This window comes from Aulonocara stuartgranti (genome assembly GCF_965226115.1).
Source record: "Aulonocara stuartgranti genome assembly, chromosome: 3".
Taxonomy (NCBI): Eukaryota; Metazoa; Chordata; class Actinopteri; order Cichliformes; family Cichlidae; genus Aulonocara; species Aulonocara stuartgranti.
The window spans coordinates 56,518,555-56,543,926 of NC_138941.1; the positions used below are offsets into that span (position 1 = coordinate 56,518,555).

The following is a 25,372-nucleotide window of genomic DNA, read 5'->3' on the forward strand; positions in this document are numbered from 1 at the left end:
TCAAATCAAATCAAAATCAAATCAAATCACTTTTATTGTCACATCGCATGTGCAGGCACACTGGCACAGCACATGCGAGTGAAATTCTTGTGTGCGAGCCCCACAAGCAACAGAGATGTGCAAACACAACAACACGAACCAGCAAATACAAGAATGGCTAATCTGAAACTAATAAATATATGTACAATATATAATAGTGTATGCATTTCTGGATGTGTATACTAAATATTATCCTACGTGTGTGTGTGTGTGTGTGTGTGTGTGTGTGTGTGTGTGTGTGTGTGTGTGTGTATACACATTTTACAAATTAAATAGTAAAAAAATAAATAAATAAAATATATAAAAATATACAGAGTTGAATATGTGCAAAACAAGTGGCATTTATATACAGTGTGGAGTGCATAGTGTTGAAGTTCCAGTAGTGAAGCTGAGGTGTCTATGACGTGTTCAGCAGTCTGATGGCCTGATGGAAAAAGCTGTCTCTTAGTCTGCTGGTACGGGACCGGATGCTGCAGAACCTCCTTCCTGATGGAAGCAGTCTGAACAGTTTATGGCTGGGGTGACTGGAGTCCTTGATGATCCTCCCCGCTTTCCTCAGGCACCGCTTCCTGTAGATGTCTTGGAGGGAGGGAAGCTCACCTCCAATTATCCGTTCAGAGCACCGCACTACTCGCTGGAGAGCTTTGCAGTTGTAGGCGGTGCTGTTGTTTTATATGTAGCTTTTAAAACTAAACCCAAGTTTTGTCATTTTAAAAAAGGAAATTGATCTGTCACATTTACATGTTATGGAAGAAAGTGTTAAATATTTAGGAATTCTGTTTATATGTCAATAAATGTAATTAAAAAATTTTTTCCTGTTATGTGGTTTTAAAAACTTTTAAAAACACAAATTCTGTATGACATTTGTAAAATATACATAAAATCAAAACACAAATCTATCTATTGAGATATAGATATCTATATATCTGTGTGTGTGTTTTACAAGTACTTCTTCATGAGATACACTGAAATGGAAAAACCCTTTAAGTAACAAAACTGGGCTATGGAGGAGTGTTTGAGTCAGATGAAACTGATGCTTCCTCCTCTGTATGTGACTTTGTGCAGACTGGACTCAGCTGGTGAAGCAGAGAGAGATCTCTCCAGAAGAGCCAATCAGAGCTATTTTATACAAAATTAAGGTGTCATTTATCCCTCAGGTGTCTCGGGGTTTAAGGCTCTTTTTTCATGCACACACTACAACAATAATTTTCTTACCATACTATCACACGCTGAAAATAAGGACACCTATTTTCAAATGCTGTATATAGACTACTGTTCAGCACTCAACACTGTCATCCCAAACAGACTGGTGGGAAAGCTTTCCACTCTTGGACTTACACCTCCCTCTGTCACTGGGTCCTGCACTTCCTCACAGGCAGACCTCAGGCAATCAGAGTTGGTACAAGGACATCAGGTACAAAGATAATGAGCACAGGGACTGTCCAAGGCTGTGTGCTCAGTCCACTCCTGTACACCCTCTTCACCTATGACTGCGTCCAGCAAACACCACAGGAGTGTGAAAGCAACGTCAACCACACTAAAAAACAGCTTCTATCCACAGGCCGTCAGGCTACTGAATCACTGACTTATTATCAAACTGTGATTATCTTTAACCTGTAAATCTGCAATTTTGTTTATTTATATACAACATAAACTATTATATTATATTATGTTTTATTATATTACCACTGTGACACTGTTGCAACTACTTGCACTTTAAACTCTGACTATACCCACACATAAGCTACAAACATAAGCACCTTTTTTACTTTATTTATTATTTTCTGTGCTCAAAATTAAGTTCATTCTTTATTTTAGTTAGTTGTTTTTTTGTTGTATGAAGGGAAATTAATTCTTACTTGTAAAGTAAGAACTTCATTGCCATGTGTAACCACTTGTGTTTTGTGGTGTATATGACAATAAACTTGTTGAATCTTGAATCAACATCTTCATGGGAAAAACTCATCAACTTGCTCCTTCTTCTTTATTAACATGGTGACTTCTCAGATTTCTTGGATTTTTCCTCACATCTACTATGAAGTAGCTCCTCACTGAGATAATGTGGCCACATTGAACATTCTCACAGTTATGTGCCAAAAGAACTTCTAAAGACAACAAAGATATAACATTTACAATAAGATGTCCATCTCTTACTGTGTTTTGTCTGTTGCAGACAATAATCAATCGTCAATCAAGCTTTTTTTAAACAGCCCCTTTTGAACATTTTTTAAAAACAGAGTATTGACTGAACCAATGTGACAAGGTTAATAAAAAGAAACTTCTTGGTCTCTAACACCTACACAACAAAGTGACGATAAAAAAAAGTATTGTGGATAAAAACTGTGGTTAATCTCTTGAGTACAGTTTTTATGCTTGAGTCAGTTAGAGGTCATTGTTTCAGTGGTTTAACAAACAACATTCCTGATTATTATTATATTCAAATATTAAGTACTAGCTCTGTTTATATTAGAATGGTTCAGTCTTAATAGAAACAAGCATATTTCAGGTTTTAATACTATTTACACTGTGAATTAAGTTACATCTGCTTGTTAACACACAGACATGAAACTCTTATTTTTAGATCAGACTGAACTTTTACTTCCATTTCACTTGATAAGTATTAACAAATAAACCTCAATGAAGGCATTAAATGATGACAAAGAACAGTTGCTCCTTTTGAATGCAGAACTTGTCTGAGAAAAAACGTGTTTAAGTTTTTCATTGTCAAAGTTACTGACAGCTGTCATCAATATGAGGGCATCGCAACATAAACCTGTTTACCTTGAAGCATCCAGACCATGAAAGCTGAACACGAGAGACAGTCCGAATGAAACAGTGTAAGAGACGAATGGTACCGCCCACCTGTTAAAATAAAAAAATAATCATGAAAACTATTTGTATGTTTTTTTCTTGTGACTTTCAGTGTGTTTCATCTTCTGTTTTGTCATCAAACTGCAGGCAGCCCGTCCAGTATATAGATATTTATTGCAAAATAACAGCATATGATACTGTTCTCACTTTTTAGTGTGACCTCTGTTTCTGAACATGCAGAGCTTCTCCATATCAAAACTGTAGAAGTCACTTTAACATTCATGCAGGACTGCAGAGAGTGATCACTCAGGAAATAGTGCTGCTTGGACTTCATGCAGTTCATGTCTGAGAAAACAGCTCACATAGGTATTTGGATCCAAGGATGGACTGGACTCTGAACTTTGGGACTTTCAAAAACCTTTCTGTGCACACAAATGTCTTCAACTACATGTAACATCTCTCTCGCTCACACACAACACGCTGATAGCTTTGCACAGATGCTCAAATGCTCAGTGTGAAAGAAATGTGTGCAAATCATTTGATGAATTAATCACAGTTGTGGATCATATCGTACGCATTTGCAACCCTTTGAGACATATTTCTCTCAATACTAAAAGCAGACATGTTTGTGTTCACTTTAATATCAGAATGGCAGATTTACCACACCACAGCTAAATCCGGGAACAGAGAAATGACCCAGATATCATCAGATCTGATGCCTGTTAACAGAAGTATGTGCAAACCTAAGAGCTGTGGAGCAAGAGTCTGAAGCAGTTGGGAAAAAATGTGGTTGGAAAACGAGAAGTGAATGTGCGAGTACACAGCTGAACATAATCTGGCTAATGACACAAGACGAGCTGACACAGGAAAAGCAGGAAGTGAGCACATGGAAGTGGCAAAATAAACTGAACATGAACAAAACTGAAAACACTGGGTCACCGACCCAGGAACCCTGACAGTCATTAAGTTGACCTAATGGTTTCAGATTTGTTGGGTTGTTGACATTACTCCACTCTACACCCATATAAATCATATTCTTTTCTATCAGCAGATCTTAAAATGAAGCTGCACTGTGAGTCCCGAGGATCTTGTGGAAATGGTGTCACTTCCATTCTCAGATTGAACAGGTTCAACCACAACAACGTTTACTGCTTCCGCTTTAAATCAACTCTCTTGGTTTTATATGTTCCTGTTAGAAAAAGCTACTGAACTGAGGAGAGTCAGTGCACATGCCCTTATTTGAGATGCACACCAGCCTAATTTTGGCATATTATGAAGTGAAACCAAATGCTAAAGTGCAGACTGTAAACAGCAGCAGAAACAGGATGTTTGTATTATTTGAGCTTCTGTTGAGCAAATTGATGTTGTCATTGGGAATTCATTCATTTACAGTTTTTCTCGATTGCTTAAACACTATAACCAGGCCTCTAAACTAAAATTTCAAAACCGTAACGCTATTGGTCAAAAAGCTCACCCATTTCCCTGAACTATAAACACTATTCCCTGCTTTGACACATGACTCAAATTTGGTGAACTGTTACTGCAAAACTCTACACACAAATCCCTACATTTTACAGTGCTTACACCATGTAGTCATTTAGAAAGCACTAGCATGCAATAATGTTAACTTAAGTCAGCATAGCTTGAGCTCAATTAGCACACAATTAACCAGGTGGAAACACTAGGAGTCAAAATTTAGCACACACCAATCAGAACCTGCGATGGATAGATAAAAGGGCCAAAGTCAGCTCATTCAGGTTTGAAACAATGGATCCAAAGAGATGCAAAGGAAGAGGACGTGGTGAAGGAGGAGGACGTGGTGAAGGAGGAGGACGTGGTGAAGGAGGAGGACGTGGTGAAGGAGGAGGACGTGGTGAAGGAGGACGTGGTGAAGGAGGAGGACGTGGTGAAGGAGGAGGACGTGGTGAAGGAGGAGGACGTGGTGAAGGAGGAGGAGGAGGAGGAGAACGACGGCGACAAGGAAGGGGAAGAGCAAGGGCACGAAGACAGTCAGTCTCGGATGAAATTCGAGCCACTTTAGTTGACCATGTCCTTGTCCATGGGATGACTATGAGGGAGGCTGGGCAACGAGTACAACCAAATTTGAGTCGCTTCACTGTTGCCTCCATCATCAGAACCGTCAGGGAGGAAAACAGGTAGGTGTACTTGCAGTAAGACTGCTTTGTACAGTAACGTTTAAGTTACTGAACTTATGTGTCTTGAGTTTCAGTATGTTTTCATTATTTTCCTGTAAAATGAATCTGTGACAGTTACACTAATGAGTGCTTCTATTTTTGTAGGACACAGAGACGACCATCTGCTGGAGGCAGGTTAAGGCTTTTGTCGGAGGAGCAAGAGAGGGAACTTGTAAACATGGTAATTGCAAATAATGTAATCCGCCTGCAAGAGATTCAAAGGAGAATGATTGAGGGTGATCATCTTTTTCGAGGCATAAATGCCATCAGCCTCTCCACAATTGACCGCATCCTCCGAAAGAATCAATTCCGGATGAAACAGGCATACCGAGTCCCTTTCGAACGAAACTCTGACAGAGTGAAAAACCAACGTGTGGAATATGTTCAGGTATGAGTTTTGATACTGTATAAAGTATTGTGTACCATCACAGCATGGCAGTTTATGCTGCCATTTCAGCACTCTTGAACTGTGGTTCAGGGTACCGATAGACTCTACTGTGTTATGTGTTTTGCAGAGAATCTTTGAGATTGAAGGACGGCCTGTTCCCCATGAAATAATCTTTGTGGATGAGGCAGGTTTTAACCTGACCAAAAGAAGGAGGAACATAATTGGCCATCGGGCTATTGTAAATGTCCCTGGTCAGCGTGGGGGGAATGTCACTATGTGCGCAGCCATCAGCCAACGAGGGGTACTCCACCACCATGCCGTACTAGGACCCTATAACACTATGCTTCTCCTTGCTTTTCTTGATGGTTTAAGACAACATATGTTCCAGCTGGACTACAGGGAACCAGCACAGCCAGAGCAGCCTCACTACGTTGTTGTGTGGGATAACGTCAGCTTCCATCGCGCTGCTCTGGTTCGTGACTGGTTTACCAATAACCCAAGGTTTTCTAATATCTTTCTGCCTGCATACTCTCCCTTTCTAAACCCGATAGAGGAGTTATTTTCGGCATGGCGGTGGAAAGTGTATGACCGAGAACCTTATGTCCGTGTTCACCTCCTTCAGGCCATGGAAGAGGCCTGCCTAGACATATCAGTAGATGCATGCCAGGGGTGGATCAGGCATGCAAGAGGATTTTACCCCCGCTGCCTGGCTGGGGCCAATATAGCCTGTGATGTGGATGAGATTCTCTGGCCTGACCCAGACCAAAGACAAGATGCTGAGGTGGGATAATGTTTCTGGTGTGTGTTGTACTGTATAGTACATGAATGACAATGTGCCACTGTACATTGGTTGCGTCTTTTGTGTTTATCATGTGACAAGGGGTTTTGAAGGGGAGAACCATAAGCAACCTAATTGTTTTGGAACTATTGTTTTGAATTAATTGTACCAGTGTGCAAAACTCTGTTGTAGTGTGTGTGTTTTTGAGGGCTTGTGTTTGATGTCTGAGGGGAAAGTTTGGTTTTTCAGCAGGAGTGAATAGTTTTGAGTGTAGAGCTTCATTTTGACCTGGAAATAGGATGTTTGGGGAATTGAGTGAGATGTTATGGATTTGTGTTTACTGTTGTGAGGATATGAGGCGTAGTTTCAAGAAATGTGTTTTAGCAATCGAGAAAAACTGTAAAAAAGCAGAAATGACCCACGAAGTGGGTCAATAATGAGGAAATACCAGACACCGCTCAGTCGCACTTTCAAACCGCTTGAATCCTGGTTGCAATAATGTGGGTGGAGCAGCTCAACAACAAACTGCAGGTTGGTACCAGAGTCAAAGCTCCGTCCTACAGTCATTATGTTCTTGTACTGATCTGTGTCGTGTCCTTAAACTCGCTCTTCTGCTTTCAAGGTAAACAGCTTTTATTTAGAATCACTCTCAGTCACATTAGCAGCTGTGTAGATTATAGACTATCACAGCTGATCAACTAGATTTAATCACATGTTGGTAAATTAATTAAATTCACTGTGAACATTTCTTCTTTGCTGTTTGATGTGTCAGTGACGACAGCTGTCAGCGAATCACTTAAACGGAGCTAAAAGGAGCTGAAAACCTGATGTTTCTCAGGCAAGTTCTGCACTTTTAGGAGCAACTTAATTCTGTTTAACACTGACATTGAATTTTATTTTCAAAAATATTTCCAAAAATATGAATTTCATGTGTGTGTGTGTTGAGATTTCATGGAGTGATTAACTGTCTGCAGGCTGATTGTGAAGAGGAGACGTGTACTGACTTCAGGCTTCAGACTGTGGGCTCGTTCTCGTCCATCATCTGAGCAGTCATCATGGACTGGTTTCACTCTGTTTCTCTGTGGAATTTTATTCTCAGCTTGGGTTTTGTTAAAGGTAAATAAGTATGTTTTTAACAGACTCTACTTTGAGATCATTTTAGATAAAAAAATAATTAACTGATGAGTAGGTTTAAAACATTGAGTCAGTTTTGTGTTGAAATGTTTCCAATGGGACTTTTTTAATGCTCACATGTAATTTAGAAACCATTTATTTCTTTAGTTAAAAAAAAAAAGCGAAGCAAGTTTCTTGTGGCGACGAGTAGATCCAGTTTCACTTTCTTAAAAAAAACCTAAGCAAACATGAATGTGTAAAAGGACATATTTAGTACAGTGAACTCCATCAGCATGCACACTGCAGCAGAAGTGAAAATCAAACCATAAACAGTAGTTTCCGTTTATCCGCTTTGTTTCTCCAGCAGCACAATCCTGAAACAGTTTCAGAGTCTCTGTGTTTCCAAACTGAGCTGATAAATGTTTACAGTAACATCTGTGTTATTAGTTGATGTTGAGCTCCATCTGCAGGAGGGACACAGTTAAAATGTCATCAGTGTTTAGTTTCTCTCACATTTATCATGGAGCAGATCTCAGTGGGAGTGGATGTTTGCTGTGGATGTTTACAGGCTAAAATCCTTCTAATGTGACATGTTTTCAGAGCTCACATGTAAATTACAACCATCCAGTTTCTTCTTCATGATTTCAAAACATCTCGGTGAATCAAGTTTCCTGTGAGCTGTTTAAATTGACTTTAGATTTTGGTGGATGATCAAACTGTGGCTGCTTAACTGTGCTGACTGCAGAGATACTGAATAAGTCTGATCAACAGATTCATGATGAAAGTCATGGAAACAAAATCATCATCACAGTTATCTTGGTCAGTACTGAGATCACCTTCATTTCAGCAGAAACTGATCCAAGAACAATGAAACACAATAATTGTTTTATTAAGTTGATCTTGTTTTAATAAGTAACTAATAATGAACTCTATTAATGGCACAGCCTTAATAAAGGCGTCCTGCAGCACAGCTCTCTGATGGTTTCATTATTTCCTTCATGCTGAGGAAAAATCATTGTTTCCATGTTTGTCACAGCAGAACTTCATCAGATTGTTGTTGTTGATTTTGTAGTTTGTAGATTTGTGTTTGATCATTTTGAAAAAATCAACCAACGAAGCAGTGATTTTTGTCAGCGTTGTCTCTGACTCACTGTGAAAGGAGTTGTGATGTTGTATAAAGTTGTGAGTGTGTCTGCTCCTCTGTCTCCTCAACAGGATCATTTGTAGTGGATGTGACACAGAGCTCTTATCAGGCAGAGGAGAACCACAACATCACACTGGAGTGGACGTTCACCACCAAACCAGACACGTCCATCTCAGCACTGAACATCCTCTGTTACATGAATAATGATCATGAACACATAACTCTGTATTATCTTCGTGATGGTGTCGAGTTCTCAGAGTTTCAGGATGAAGAATTTTCAGGACGAGTCCAGAGTGACAAAGACGCCCTCAGAGAAGGACGAATCAGACTCCAGCTGTCCAGACTCAGGACTGAGGACTCGGGTCTGTACCTGTGTGAGGTGGACACAGGTTATGGCCGCGGCTCCAACAGCTGCAGAGTCACAGTCTCTGGTAAGACAATTCATTTATACACATGTGATCACTGTGAGCTGTTAAACTGTATCAAGGTTGGATCCTGAGAATTATGAAAAACAAAAGCTCTCTTTAGATAGTTTCCACTTTCATAACAACAGTGTCTTTATAAATATCCTGTTTGATTGATGGAGTTTCAGACACCAGCAGCTGTAGCCCCACTTTCACTGACTCGACCATGAACTGGATCTTCTTCACTGTTCTAGAGCTGATGTTTCCTTTTGGAGCATTTTTAATAGAATTACCAGAAAAACTGTGTAGTTAGAAAATTACATCCATAAACTGCATCACACAGACACACACCTGCTAATTAGTGCTGAGTACAGTAACAGACATATAGGAAGTCTACACAGAGATGATATGAAACTATCCATGGAGACCAACACTGGTTGATGTAGAAGACTGTAAACATGGTCATTTCTGCTGTAAGTTGGACTTTTTAACACAAGAGTCTTTGTGGCTTACACACACGTGAGGCTAATTCTTCATGGAGCTGCTGGTCCAGGTAACATCCCTGAAGGAGGCCTCTGAGTCTGAGTCGACCACAGAAATCCACAGTGTCCAACCTCAGTGACACTGTTACTGAGCAGCTTCATCAGGACATGTGAGGAAACCAACACTGAAGAGCTACAAACTGTTTCTCTCATCACAACATTGTTTTTGGGTTCTTCATTGTTGGTTTCATGTTTCAGTTTTGTAAGTATAAGATAAGATAAGATAACCTTTATTAGTCCCACACGTGGGAAATTTGTTTTGTCACAGCAGGAAGTGGACAGTGCAAAAGTTATGAGGCAAAAATTAGAATACAATAAGAATAAATACAGTACACAACTGTACAGAATAGAATAAAATAAAATACTATATACAGTAGAATAAAATAAAAATAAATATACAATAAGATAAAAATAGAATACAAATACTATATACAACTGAGTAAAAATACAACGATGACAGAAAGGATTATTGCACTTAGTATTATTGCATATGTATGGATGTGTGTGCTTGATCAGTTAAAGTCTTTATTATGGAGTCTGACAGCAGTGGGGAGGAAAGACCTGCGAAATCTCTCCGTCCCACACCGTGGGTGCCGCAGTCTCCCACTGAAGGAGCTGCTCAGTGCTGTCACAGTCTGCTGCATGGGGTGGGAGACGTTGTCCAACAGGGATGACAGCTTAGCCGCCGTTCTCCTGTCACTCACCACCTCCACTGGGTCCAGAGGGCATCCTAGAACAGAGCTGGCCCTTCGGATCACCCTGTTCAGTCTCTTCCTGTCCCCAGCAGAGATGCTGCCGCCCCAGCAGACCACGCCATAAAAGATAGCAGAAGCCACAACAGAGTCATAGAAGGTCTTCAGGAGTGGGCCCTCCACTCCAAACGACCTGAGTCTCCGCAGCAGGTACAGCCTGCTCTGCCCTTTCCTGTAGAGGGCGTCTGAGTTATGAGTCCAGTCCAGTCTATTGTTCAGATGAACACCAAGGTACCTGTAGCTGTCCACAGCCTCAATGTCCATACCATGGATGTTTAGTGGTTGCAGTGGAGAATGCTTGTGCCTGCGGAAGTCTACCACCAGTTCCTTGGTTTTACTGGCGTTGATCTGGAGGTAGCTTCCACATGGTAGCAATAAAACTGTCAGGGTCCTGGGTCTCCTGACCCAGCGTTTTAGTTCTTTGTGTTTCTTTTTGTATTATTGTATCTGTTTGTGATTTATTTTATGGTTTCTGGTTTTGATCCCCCTCGCCCTTCACGTCTGTGTCCCCTCTGTTCTGTGTAAGTTGTGTCTGCATGTTTCAGGTTCCCTCTGTGTCTTTTGGTTCATTTAGTCCCCTGCCTTACTGGTTGTCTCTGTGTCTCCACCGTGTCTAGTTCGTGTCTGTGTCATACTTCCTGTTTTACTTTGAAGGTCCGTGTCTTATGTGAATGTGTCCTGCTTTGCTTGTCTCGTCAGTCCTAATTTTCCCCAGCTGTGCTCTCCTTCTGTGTCTCATTCTCCTCATTACTTCCCAGTGTATTTAGTCCCTGTGTTTCTCTGAGTCAGTGTTGCGTCGTACCCTCAACAAGCTGTGTGTGTTTTGCCTCTGTGTTGCCAGTGTTTTGTTTCCAGTTCAGTATTTCGGCTTCAGTGTTTTAGTCCACCAGTGTTTTTGTTTGTCTTTTTGGGAGTTTAAGTCAATAAGAGGTTTTCCAGCAATAAAGCTGCGCTTTAAGTTGTACTTCTATGTCTGAGTCCTGCATTTTGGATCCACCACTCCTGCTTGCCTGCCTGCCACACAGCCATCCATGACAAACTGTGTGAGCAACTTAATTCACTGTTATAATATTAGATCAGTTTTCAATTTATTACAAAGTATTTTTATTTTATTTTATTTCAGAATCAAGACCTGGGAAGACAGAAACCACTCAGCAACCTGGAAGTCTCCAACCACCAGAGCTGAAGGAAGAGACCAAAGGTAAAAACAAAATAACTTTACAGTTTACAAAATCACTCATTCATTATATTGTTTATATACAGTACAGTCAGGAGATATGGGCCAAATTTGAGAACTGAGTTAATTTACCAGAACAGAAAACACTCTCATCCAGTTTTTTTAGAAATGGATTTAGTTCAGTCTCAGACTAAAGAGAGTCCAAGACTAGGCTCGTTCTATAGAAGTGAAACTGAGTCTGTGTAGTGTTGGCTTAATGAAAGGTAATGGTAGGTAGGAAATGAAACATCAGGCTAACAATACAAACAGTTTTCATCTTAGATCTACTTTGAAAATCTGGAAAACAACAAAATAAAATCCTCCCATAAACCTGCAGCTCTTTCAGGTAAACATACTGAGGTTGTGCTTCAAAATGTCAAATATCAGTTTTATACAGTTCTGGGTTTTGGGGCCTCGAGTCTTTCCTGGCTGTCATTGGGCAAAAGGCCCGATGTAAGCTGGAAGTCACCAGACTGTAAGTGGAGATAAATGAAATTCTCTGTGCATCAGAAACATGTAAATAAAGTCTGGTGTTCACCTCTCACAGTAATACTGGTTATTTAATGGTTAATTCCATTTCCTGTCTTTAAAATGTGCTCGTTTATATCATTAACACTAAATTGTGTTTTTACTGGTTTTTTGCACCTTAGGAATTTCTTTCTCAGGCCGGCTAGCAATCGTCGGGGCTGTATTCATCTGTATCTCTTTGATCTCATGGGGATTTATGTTTTATCAGAATTGCAAAGAACACGTAAGTCTGTCAGAAAAAAAAAGTATTGTCTTTTAAAAACAAATGTTTACAGTTTGTGTCAGAATCATTTGCTCTGTGACATTTAAAAGTCTCTTAAACTTTTCATATTCAGTATAACTCAGTGAGTCTTTGGATTTTCTTTCAATTTCAAACAGAGTTCTTGATGAAGACGTTGTCAGCATATGGACCTTCTAGTTCAGTTTCATGACAACAGCTGGAAACTGCAGATCTCAGACTTTGAACAGAAACTCTTCATAACATCATGATTATAAACCAGTTTTGAAGTTTCCAATTCGATGCTGTTCAGTTGGCGATGGACATGGAAATATTATCATTTATGCAAAACTATATATAATATATTTTGAATATGTAAACAAAATTAATATAAAAGAATTTAAATTGAATTCAACTGAATTCTGTGTCAAGTTTTTACATCACATGAACATTTAAATATCACAACTCTGACTTCCTGCAACTCGTCCTCCAGTCTAGAATAAATACGACCAATGACAGACTTAAATCAGATTTACACCATGAAGGCTGATGGGGTGATGTCATAATTCCAGTGGGTCGGCTGAATGGACACCCAACACTGTGAACATGTTAACTTGAGAACGAGGCGATGTAGCATTCTCTGACTGATACCACAGGTGTATATGTGAGGCTGAGGTGTAGCACTGACAGCTGTCAGTAATGTTTGTAAAACACTGCTGTCCTCCTACATGGGAGCAGCACAGACACAGGCTGTATCCCAATTCAGGGTCTGCAGCCTTAAAGGCCGCATTTTAAGGCCGATTACGTCACAGTGACACGACGAAGGCTGTCCCAATTCGAAGGCTGCTTGAAATGCGGCCCGCAAATGCGTCCTTCATTTCCCTGAATTTTAAGGATGTGGCGGTGTAGACTTCGTGGCCCAACATATCCCAGAATGCATAGCGCGGCGGTGGGTGTGGATAATTTTGCCAAAAAAATAAACGGCGGATGAGGGGCGCCTGAAGAGTAAACTTTAAGTAAGTACTGGATATGATGTCACTTATGTGCAAATGTTTAAAAACGAAGAACATTAAAACATTACTGTTGGCCACATGTCGGCAAAGTTATGTGACATTAGTGACGTTTGTACAAACTTAGTTTTAAAGCCTTTACTTTAAAATATACGCCGTTCAACAGCTGAGCTTAATCTTACAGAGAATGATCAAAGCTCATGTAGAAAAACAAACAAATGAACAGATTTTCTCCTTCATTTCTGTCAAACAAAGCTGTATGAAACGTTTCTAGCTGTTAGTATCATGGTTGCTAGGCAACCTGGGCAGCGCAACGGAGGCTAGACCGTCCCATTTCACAAGCCTCGCACTTCCGGCCTTAGCGGCCCTTGAGGATCGTTGAGACTGCGTACTTTAAGGCTGCAGACCCTGAATTGGGATACAGCCACAGTCACAGGATAAAAGATGGATGTGAGATGATATTTATAGGTTTATATGAGAGTTTGAAGCTGACTTGGATTTAAAGAGGTTGGATGTGAGGAATTAGAAGCAGACCTAAAGCATCCTGACTTTATTGACTTATTTTGATTCTAGAGCCCATAATTTGCAAAATAAACAATTACAAATGTCAAAAATTTTATATAGCAGCACCTGGAGATCATGAAGTCACCTGGAAAGTTTATAATGAGGTCATAGTGAGATCGAGGCTCATTCTGTCATAGACTTCAATATAATCTGGTCTGTTTTTCAAGATAAAGGAGTCTCCCCCTGCTGGTCATTAAAACAAATCCAGGTTTAACCTTTCAGAGCTGAGTGTCAGTCTTTAACAGTGTAACAATGAAACAGACTGAAGAAATAAATCAAAACTTCAATTTCCTTCTAGAAATGTGTCCATGGTAGGAACTGAACACATTTCAGAGTTCCCACCATAAAGGCATATGCTAAAAAATATTACTATTAGTATTTTTTTTCCAATACCACATACACAAAGGTGAAATTCATGTGAACCCCGGACGAACTGCAAACGAACAGATACAGAAAAAGATTATTTATGCGAATATGAATTTAATCAGATTTCTGAGGAAAGTTTACACAACATGACACTGAAAAAAGGTTTTACCAGAAAACTAACTTTCATGAGGCTCAGATTCACGCATGCGCAGATCACCAAGTCCTCCACAAGAAGTTCTGATGTTTGTTTATAAACACTCCCCCACGTGGCTGGTAAAACACAGTCGTTACTCCCACGGATACGTTCACTCACTTTTAATACACAGAACCTGACATTACAGGTAACATTCTCAGATTTTCATTAATGTGTTTCATTTATTCTGTGCAACAGTGTCATTGTTTTCTCTGTGGAGTGGAAAGTTTACATCATTATGAATATCAGAATGTAGTATGAAGGGAAATAAGCGTGCAGTGCTGAGCTTGAAACTTTAAAGTTTTCTGTTTGGTGACAGAGGCTGTTTTGACCTGTTTATTAAACACATAAACACATAAATCCACATTGTTAGGTCTGTACTCGCAGACCTCGCTAACTCAGAGACTTATCCCCGTGAACAAAGCAAGACACTCAGAGCTCAGTCCATTTTAACTTGAGAAGGAAGCCAGTCCAGTCAGGATCCCAGAGCTTTAAGCTCATCACCTGATCCCAGACAACTTCAACTCCAGCCTGTTATTCAGTAAAACAGTTAGAGAAACACCCCATTGTAAAACCCATATGGTGTGTTGTAAAAGCTAAGGCACTGTGTTTGTGTGTATGTATGCATATGCGAGCATGTGAGTGCGTGTATGTGTGTTTGTATACGTGACTTCCTGGTTACACGTGTTTTAAAAACATCTAACAACACCAAAGGGTTATCTCCCTTCACCCCGTATATGGTTTAATCCCTTTAACGGTCTATACAAGGCACAGTTGAGCCCATAGATGACAGGAAGTGAACATGCCTTACCTACGGTGGCCCTGAGAGGCCAAACGGGCTGCAACTTCAGAAAACACTTGCAAAAAGAAAAACACTGCAAAAAGAAAAATGCTGAGTGATACCAGTTGCAAAGAATTTTGGATCCACCTCCACCATCCAGAAAATCAACAACTGCAAATCATAGCATGCTGGGGGGAAAGCAAAAAGAAGTCAACTAGTATGTGTGTGTTTAGACAGATTTGAAACAAAGTAAGTTCCAAGGCACGTTGAGTCGGCGGGAAGCTGAATTACAGTTTTCAAAGACCTGACACGGTGCTTTGACAACTTGGCAATCCTGTAAAATGTTTGTCACAATAAGAATCCCCCCCTACATTACACAAATCAAGACTTAGATATAGTTAAAAGTATAGTGTCTATACATTTGGATTGGTACATTATTAAGTAAAACAACAGGACCTGTCTAAAACAAAAATTGTCTTAATTCAGTTGCTTTCTACATGCTAATTACAAGGAGAGACTTGGGTCCTTGAAAATATTGCCTGAAAAAAAGCATGAATGCTGAAATCACTTTTACTTGCATAGACTGTCTGCATGTTCAGGGACCTTTTACCCAAAGATTAATAAGGTTACCCTCAGACACACAAGGTGCATATAGTCCAGCACAAAACCTGAGACTAACTCCACTCCCAGCTCATTCAGAGGTGACACCCCAGCATGGTGCTCTTTGTATGCTATAGCACGAAAAGTCAAACTGTACTTTGATTACTCCAGGCAGTAACAAACAATAAAACCACACAACCCTTGCTGCTACACACTAAACTGTCTGACAGCAAAATTAAATCAATATACAGATATTAATAACATATTAATGTAATAATCTGACTTTTATAAGCAGCCATAGTCAGCAAATTCATAATGAAAGCAACAAACAACTCATGTTTTGATGAAACTGCAAACCCTCCTGGCCATTAATCACATAAGCTGTACATGCAGGAAAAAAAGGCTGATAAAGGAGCACAAAATTAAGACAAATCCAAGACATAAAACGAACTACAATAACAGGTTGTATGCACAAATAAGGCATCAGTGAACAAAAATCTTTAGAAATACAGCTAAATAAAAAAAATGTTTTCTTCAAATAAATGTGGAGATTCTAGCTAAATATATATCACAGAAGGAATTCTGGTAAACATTAACACAGCTTAAAAACAGAGGGCCACAGCATGAATGAAGCTTAAAATGAAACTGAAAAATAATATTGAAACTGAAATAAATGTACTGAAAAGGTTTGTATTGAAAGTGAAAAAAATTGTATGTATGTGTTTCCCCACATGTACACAATATATAATTCAAGGAAGTCTAATGGGACAATACTGCGTGTGTACGTATGTGTATATATATATTCTATTGATCGAATATGTGTGATTCCCAAATATTATCAATTTTGTTTGTACTCAGTTTCAATGTTGATTTATTATAGTCAAACCAAGTTTGTATCCTCAGCAAACAATAAGATTTTCAATTAGTTTGAAATTTCACATATATGTCAGTAATGTACAATATGGACAGGAGCATGTCAGGAAAAAAAGTTCTGATGTTGTATAAAGTTGTGAGTGTGTCTGCTCCTCTCTGTCTCCTCAACAGGATCATTTGTAGTGGATGTGACACAGAGCTCCTATCAGGCAGAGGAGAACCACAACATCACACTGGAGTGGACGTTCACCACCAAACCAGACACGTCCCTCTCATCACTGAAGGTCTTCTGTATCCTGAATAATGGCCATAAATACTGGACTTTTTATCATCTTTATGATGGTGTCGAGTTCTCAGAGGATCAGGACAAAAAGTTTTCAGGACGAGTCCAGAGTGACAAAGACGCCCTCAGAGAAGGACGACTCAGACTCCAGCTGTCCAGACTCAGGACTGAGGACTCGGGTCTGTACCTGTGTGAGGTGGACACAGGTTATGGTCGCGGCTACAACAGCTGCAGACTCACCGTCTCTGGTAAGACAATTCATTTATACACATGTGATCAATGAACTTGAGATAAGAATGTATATGTAAATGTTACACCAAATGAACAGAAGATTATTGGTTTCGTTTTACAGCTGTACCAGGGGTTATATTTCTTTGTTCTTTGTGTACATTGACTCGTCATCATGTGCTTGAATCTGATGGTAATTAGTGTGAATGCTTTATTATCTTTATCATTATTATTATTATATATTTTTTAAATGGTTTCTTTGAACTCTACAGCTTTTGTCTTTAATTAGTTTAAAACAAGAGTTGGGCACAAGTTTGAATTAATTTTGATCTTCAGTAAACAAACTGTACAAAGACTCAAAGATCATCAGTTTGATCTGTGGGAAAATAAGCATCTTCTTGTTACTTGTCACTGCAAGTTTGTGCCATGTGTGTGTCACTGTGTGAGGAACTTAAAATGTGACGATAATTTAAAAAGAAATTCACATCCTGTTGAACTTTTTATTGACTTTTGATAAACTGAATGCTATTTGATTAAAGACATTAGTACCAACTTGACATTTCAATGTCGTTCTGTGGTTCAAACATCAAATTGCAAACACTCTGGTTCTTACGTCATATATTTTTATCAACTGATTATGACTCTAATGATTTTTGTGTTTGTCTAGATGCAAACTTTGCTGAAACCTCGACAATGGAAACGCTGCTGCTTTCCAGAAGCCTCCAAACTCCAGATCCTCAGGACACGACTCCAACAAATGGTGAGAACACAGTCCAACTCTTCTCTGCATCATCCCTGTTTGGGGTTTTGTGTATTTGTAGTGACCTTCTTTTGTTTTCTACATCAGCAGGTCGATCCAGGGTCCCCGTGGTCGTCGCTGTCATCACCTTATTATCAGTTGTGGCTCTCGCTGGTTTTGCTGCATTTTTCTCTCGCCACATTTTTCTGAAGCTAAAAGTAAGAAACAAACAAACACAAACATGTTGTTGCTTCTTGTGTTGTCAGACTGACTCATTACTCTACATTTTTCAACAGAAGCATCCAGAGGATGAGACACAAAAACAACCACTACAAGTCTAGCTGCTTTACTCAAAGTAATAATGGTCTTAATGGAGCTGAGAGTGTTAGAGATTTATCTTTGCTGGATCTTCGCAGTCAGGTCAGGGATTCAAACCAGCAACCACACTCAGGTCCAGCAATAAATTTAATTTATTTTTTTTAATTTAATGTAATCTACCCTACCACTTTGTGGACCGGCGGAGCTAAATACCAGATTCCTCCAAACTTCAAGAATTTTCCATGCATCATTTTTGTTTGGTTGAGTTTTTGTGATTGTCATTTTTTAATATGTTTTTAGTTGGTTTATTTACTGACTGACAACCTGGCTTATTCACCTTCTTTTAACAGAAGCAGTTAGAAGATGAAGATTTTTCTGGATTTATTGCTTTTGTTTGTCTGTATAAACTTTGTTGTGCCATCAGTGTAGTCATCACATCATAATGTTTTATTACTGTTGTTGTATTTTATTTATTTATGCCTGATGGTAGTCCAATTTTTTTTTTTTTTTAGTGTTGTTTTTTTGTTATTGTACTGAATGAAAGTTCTGTTTGTAGTTTTTGTACATCTGTTGTGTTTCAGGGATATTAAAATGCACTACAGGCTTTTTCAACTGATTCCAATTCTAAATCAGAATCAGAATACTTTATTAATCCCAAAGGAAATTATGGGTTACAGCATGTGAGTTAACTAAAGTGCTTGAACTGTTCAGATTAAAGTGCTGGATGAACATCAAATCTGCATACATGCTGCTACTACTGCACATTCACCGTGTGTGTGTGTGTGTGTGTGTGTGTGTGTGTGCCCCCCCCCCCCCTCCTTTTTTTGCACAAGTTGAGGAGCGTGTCAGGTTACATTTCCCTGTGTGTTATACTTGTATAACTATGCATGTGACAAATAAAGAACCTTGAAATCTCACTTGTGGTTAGTAACACTTTGAGTTGTCAGTAAGTTGTTTTGGTTTCTTTTTCTTTGGTCAGAAGTTTTCAAAAACACAAGTTACACAAAATGTTGTATCACCAGAACACCACACAGCCAATCAGTAACAAGAAAAATTATTATAATAAAAACTTGAACACAGCTATTCTAAGTTAAAGCCAAGGAATAACATCGGTTTTAAGATATGTTTCAAAATCAGCCAACAAGGGGCCAGCCTAACCTGGGCAGGGAGATCATCAGTTTGATGCGATGACTGAAAAGACTCAATGATGCTGGTTCTCAGTCTGGTTTGAGGGACAGACAGGGGCAGCTGGTCCATGGACCTTAGTGATCTTGATGGAACACATGAGGAACTCAGATATGAATGATCCATTAAAAGTTTTAAGAAGTAATATCTTAAACTCAAAACAGACATTTATACCAAAATGGTGGAAATATGCATATTTGACTCCAAAGTTCATCACTAATGGAGTACCATATGGCTGCAGTGGGCCCAGGTCCAAGAGAGAAGCAGCTCACACACAGAAACCACTGGGTCTGAGCACAATAACTTTAGTTTTACTTTCATTGAAAATAAAAAAAAAAATAATTAAGGCCATCTGTGCTTTGATGTCTTTTAGACAGTCCAATAGTGTTTTCAGGAAGCTGACATTATTTCTCTTTTAGGCGTATATAATGTGAGGGTTCTGAATCTTTCTGAAATGTTAAAACCAACAAAATGGAGACATAACTTTCTTAGCAGCACCTTTACTCTCCACACACATCAACAACAACAACACTTTCTGTGCACAGCCCCCATGAGACTTCACTCACCACTCAGGAGTCAGAAAATCAATGAAACAGGTGATTGCAGGAAAACCAACGAGGTAGAGTCACATGAACACTCATGATGCTCATAGACACCTCTGTGTGTTGTTTCCAAGCTCCTAAGACCACATTCAATAAACACACATCCATTCACAAATAGATGATTAAGGAATGAAGGTGCTGTTTCAAGAATGCCTGTTTGTCCACATTTCACCTGCTTTCATTGAAGTTGTGTAGACCACAGTGGATCTACGTCTTCGTGAGCCAAAAAATAAGATGTAGAAATATTTTACACCACTTTATGTAACCCAGATTGTCTATTTATCTTTATTAGGCGAATGTTTAAACTGTTCACATGCTGGTGACTTGTTTCAGTTAGTGGTGTTAAAACCTCTTGAAATTTTATTTTTGTACTGCATGACTTATATGAAGTATAGTCTAACCATCTGTAACAGATATACACACACAACAGGGATTTGTTTGGTCTTGTTCAACCACTTTCAGCTATGTCAAAACAAGACTGGGCGATGCTGACACCACTCCAAAATCAGTGCAAATCTCCTTCAGCCTCAGGACAGGAAAAGCCATTTCTCACAGAACTTCCTAACACAGAATCATTTGAAAATAAACTGAAAACAAAACATTTTAGTAGCAAATAAATAAGTACATGTAACATGGTAACAACATAATGATATAACACTCTGACACCTCTGTTATTGACAACGAAAGAGTGGGTTTGCAAAATGTCAAATCTTTGAGCTTGGATGAGACTAAAAGTGCAATATGCAGTAAAAAAAAACAACAAAAAAAAAAACGGTCTGAAGATAGTTCAGGTTGATAAGTTGGAGAAATGAGGTATTGAGACAGCAGCTCTGTGTATTCGTTCTCTTAAGGTTTCAGGGAAACTGGCCTGTAGCTCCATTAGGACAACATTAGCTGTCCACCTGTTAACTTCAGTCCTCAAACTGAATGAGAAGATCCTCATGCTCAGACCTTCTTCATCAAGTTCTTTGCACTGGTGTGTGAGGATGAGTCATTCTGTATGAAACAAATCTTTAGGAAAAAGAACCATCATGCAATGTTTTTTAACACATGTGAGCACTGAAAACATTAGAAAAGTGTTATGTTTGTGTGTCTTCCGAGACAGTCATTAAAAACGGTCACAATAAAAATCATTCAGACCTAAACTGCTCTAATATCGACATGTTACAACAGACTCAGCGCCATCAAATCAGTTTTAAAGAATTTAGAGAGAAACATGTTAATGCAGTGTATGGACGGCACACTGGCACACTGAAAAGGAAACAAATATTTTGATGTGTTCACCTGTTGCTCAGGTGTGGAAGAAAGCACATCATGTTTTTGTCATGTATGTGCGTGGCTGTGCATTCCCATGCTCTGAATCAAGAGATAAGACCTGTAGATTTTTCCCAACACATCAACATCCAGACAAGAGTAGCTGGGTGAGCAATTACAGACATGCAATCTACAGGCTATTAGATCTATTAATAAAATTTGGAGGACCCAAATCACTGGAGGCAGGTCGAACAAAGAACAAGTGAGATTTTAGAAGTGTAGAAGGCCAGAAAACAACAAATGCACAAAAGAAGGAGCACAAACAAGAGCCTCAGTTAAATTGACAGAAGGAGTCAGAAAAACATCAAGACAAAGACGTGGAGCATAACTGCATAAGAAACAGAAGGCGGAGTCACAAATAAACCAGGAAGTAAAAACAGGGAAGCCACAACCCAGACTCGACTCCAAACCTGAAGTCTTTAATGACAAAACCATTATTTCAGAAAAGTTCAGGAATGTCACTCAGTGAGGTGGGGATCAGTTTAGCATACACCTTGGTGACTTATGAAGGTGTGTGTATTTGTTTGTTTTTGTTTCCTGGAAACAGGAGAATTCAACACTATTGTCACCATGGTGAAATATCAACAACACTTAGCACATAGCCCCACCCCTCATATTTATGTCTGAGCCATTCTTAAAAGGTTTTGCTTTTACTTTTAATTGGGACACGGTCATTTCACTGACGGTTTAAAAACACATGGTTTTTTGACTAAAGGAGACCAATGTGATCAACAATATGGAGGACCACAAGAGCCACGCACATCGAAATAGAAAGAATTCTGTGCTTAATAATTAATTGTAGAATAAATTCTGCATTTGTAAATTCATTTTCGAATTCCAATTTAATAAATTGATTTTCAAAATGCTTTTTAAAATGGTAATGCAGCACCTGGTCCATGAGACGTGGAAAGTGGTGAGGGGCTCTGAACAAGCAGAATGACAAGGCCATTTGTTCCTTGGACTCTGAAGATAAGGGAAACTGCCAAGAGCCCTTGATTAATCCAGCATTATGAAATTCACTCTGGCACAGCTGGCTGCCGGCAGAGCCCACAGGCATGTCACTGCAAACCCCTCTGGCCTCTGCTCGGTGGTTCCTGGGTAACCCCTCATCTGGGGCTCTTCCCAGGAGGGTGGCACGGTTACCGTTTAGTGGTCCTCCTTGGGTTCTTGTACTCTGGGGCCTCTGGATGTCTGGGGCCTGGATCTCCTCCATACCTGCTTCATGTCCTCAGGGACAGGGCTATGGCTCCCCACACTCTCTAGCAGATCGTTACATGGAGAAACCTTTTGAATACAAGCGTGCTGATCCACACAGGTATGCACACGAGTGTTCACAGACACAAACTACACGTTTCTTGGCTGCTAACTTAAAGCACATTGTGCACTGTTGATCTTGCGTACTGCACAATAACATTTAATATTTAGTATCTACTGTTATTTACTGTTAGCTTGTTTATTGTGATTGTGTTGTTTTTATTATGTTGCTCTTTATTAATTGTTTTCTTTTCTGTCTTTTTCTTCTCTCGACAGGTGATCCAGGTGTTTTTTTCTTCCCCCCTTTCTCACTATCTCCTCTCTCCTCTGTTTGTCTTTCTCTCCCTCTTTTTCTTTCAGTTTTTTTCTCCTTGTCCCCCAGCCATATCTGTCCCATCTGTAACAAGCGAAAATAAAAATAAAATAAATTCAACAAGATGAACACCACCACAGCAGCAGTTTCTTTCTTTAAAAAAGAAAGAAAAGGTTACTGCAAAAATAATAAAATGATTTATTGTTAGTGTTGAAAAGTATCTTCATGATATTTCACAGACAGAAACTGGAATTAGATTTAATTTACTCATTTCTGATGCCACAAACATGAATTCATGATCAGTTATATATTAAAGTGGATTCCTCTTGTGTGACCTCATGTCTGCTGTGTTTTTGTAAAGACTTATAAAAATGTGTTACCTTAAACTTTGGTCTCTTTATTTAAATCTGGTGTTTGGAGATTTTGGGGCTGTTGAGTCGTTTCTGCTTCTGAAAATTAAGAACAGTGACACAAACTTCTTGGTCATAAATATTTTCTGAATTTGATCGATGATCTTTTATTGGAATGTATTCATATAAAACTGAGTTTGTAGACATTTGATTATTATGAGCTTTTAAATTTCTCTGATGTTTGTTTGATCCTCACTGAAAATTCAGACCTGTTCATACTTCTACATGTTTCTCACAATATAAATCCACACTCGGCTCTGAAGTCAGCTGACTTCATGTTTCTACCAGGGACTGAAACATGAAGTCAGGACAGAAGAAGCACAAACTGCAGTTCCTCTAATGTCCACACGAGGTTTCAAAAGTGACTCGGTGCTCACAGACTGCTGTTAAAATGTTTCACTGTACAGCAGAAATAAACACGTTTACATCCTGATACAAAGACTGATTTGGTCTTTGTGGTTAGTGTTATATATAAAATGTGTGTGTACAATTTATTTGTGTTATTTTAATAATATAATTTAATAATAACATTTGAATCTGTATTCTGATTCTAAAGTTTTGTTGTTTAGCACTAGTAAACTGTGTCGATGTGATTGTTTCATTTAAATACTCCCAGAAGCACCAATGACACAAACAGCTGCCTGAGTTTAGACCCTGCCGACTTCATTATTATTCAAACAGGATGTTGAAACTATCAAACAACTAAACATTATGTTTACAAATATATTTTATCTTTGGATCCAACCTTGATCTATTTTAACAGCTCACAGTGATCACATGTGTATAAATGAATTGTCTTACCAGAGACTCAGTCCTGAGTCTGGACAGCTGGAGTCTGATTCGTCCTTCTTCTTCTTTGTCACTCTGGACTCGTCCTGAAAACTCTTCATCCTCTGAGAACTCGACACCATCATGTAGGTAATACAGAGTTGAGTGTTTATGGTCATTATTCAGTCTTTACACAACATCAGAACTCCTTTCACAGTGAATCAGAGACAACGCTGTGAAAAATCACTGATTTGTTGGTTGATTTGTTCAAAAAGATCAGAAACAAATCTACAAACTACAAAATCAACAATAATAATCTCGTGAAGTTTGGAAAAAACAGAGACTCTGAAACAGTTTCATGATTGTTCTGCTGGGGAAAAAGCAAAATTCTGTGAACCTGAAAAACTATGAAACACAAACTACTTTAGTCATGTTTGGTGTTTGCTGACATCTAGTGTTCTTCTTGTGATGGCGCAAAAAGGAAAACTCCTTTGAGCCTCTGCTGTAACATGACACTGTCTCTTTTGGGGTTTTGAAAGCTGGATATTTTTTTAAATTCCATGTGAGCATTAGAAAAATAATACTGGAAATATTTCAACACGGAAAATGGCTGTTTGCATTACTTACAAGTTATATACTAAATGAACGCAAAGTAGTTGTCACCTTTAATGAAACTGAAGAGTGAAACAGAGTGGGTTAGGGTTAACCCATGGAGGGGGTTCACTCTCACCATGGTCTCTTGTGTTCTGAGGGCCTCTGGATGTCTGGAGTTTTGATCTCCTCCATACCTGCTTCACACCCTGGAGGACGGGGCTGTGCCCCCCCCCCCCCCCCCACACCCTCTAGCAGATCATTACATGAAGGAACCTTTTAAATACAAGCGCGCTCATACTCACAGTTATACACACGGGTGCTCACACACACAAACTACACCCTTTTTGGCTCCTACTTCAAAGCACACTGTGCGCTGTCGATCTTACGTGCTGCACAATAATATTTAATATTTAGTATTTACTGTTATATTCACATATATCATCATGATGTATGTTTTATGTTGCTTTTTTTTTTGCTTGTTTTCTCTTTGTTTTTTCTCAACAGGTGATCCAGGTGATTGATATATGTATTTTTGTCTGCTTATTTTGTTGGTTTGTGGTTTTTGCCCTTTATCCCCGTCCCTCTTCACTGCTGTTTTTCTTTCCCTACCTCTCTTTCTTTTCCACAGTCATGTCTGTCTTGTATTTAGCAAAGTGAAAATAAAACAAACAATAAAAGGTGAATCAAATAGACCAATACGGCAAGGCTGGGATGGTCAATTTGGTAAAGTAAATCCGTTGGGCATCTTTCTTCGCCTTTAGACAATAATTCTGATGGCAAAAGAGCCAAACGGGACAGGCAAGAAAAAAAAATGCCCAACAGTTTTTAATTTGCCAAGTGGATCATTACA

At 39.1% G+C, this 25,372-nt stretch overlaps 1 protein-coding gene across 3 annotated transcripts in view; it reads left to right on the top strand.

The window, feature by feature from the left end:
• The first annotated feature begins 6,327 nt into the window (after window positions 1–6,327).
• LOC309701681 (butyrophilin subfamily 1 member A1-like) overlaps window positions 6,328–25,372 on the top strand; it is a 57,294-nt gene continuing 38,249 nt past the window's right edge. For 2 of the 3 annotated variants that reach the window (XM_082525831.1, XM_082525833.1), the window contains exons 1-4: window positions 6,750–6,833; window positions 6,984–7,049; window positions 7,186–7,327; window positions 16,686–17,045. In XM_082525831.1, the coding sequence (XP_082381957.1) occupies window positions 7,267–7,327; window positions 16,686–17,045 (421 nt within the window). In that variant the 5' untranslated portion in view covers window positions 6,750–6,833; window positions 6,984–7,049; window positions 7,186–7,266. The other variant, XM_082525832.1, reaches the window with a different exon arrangement.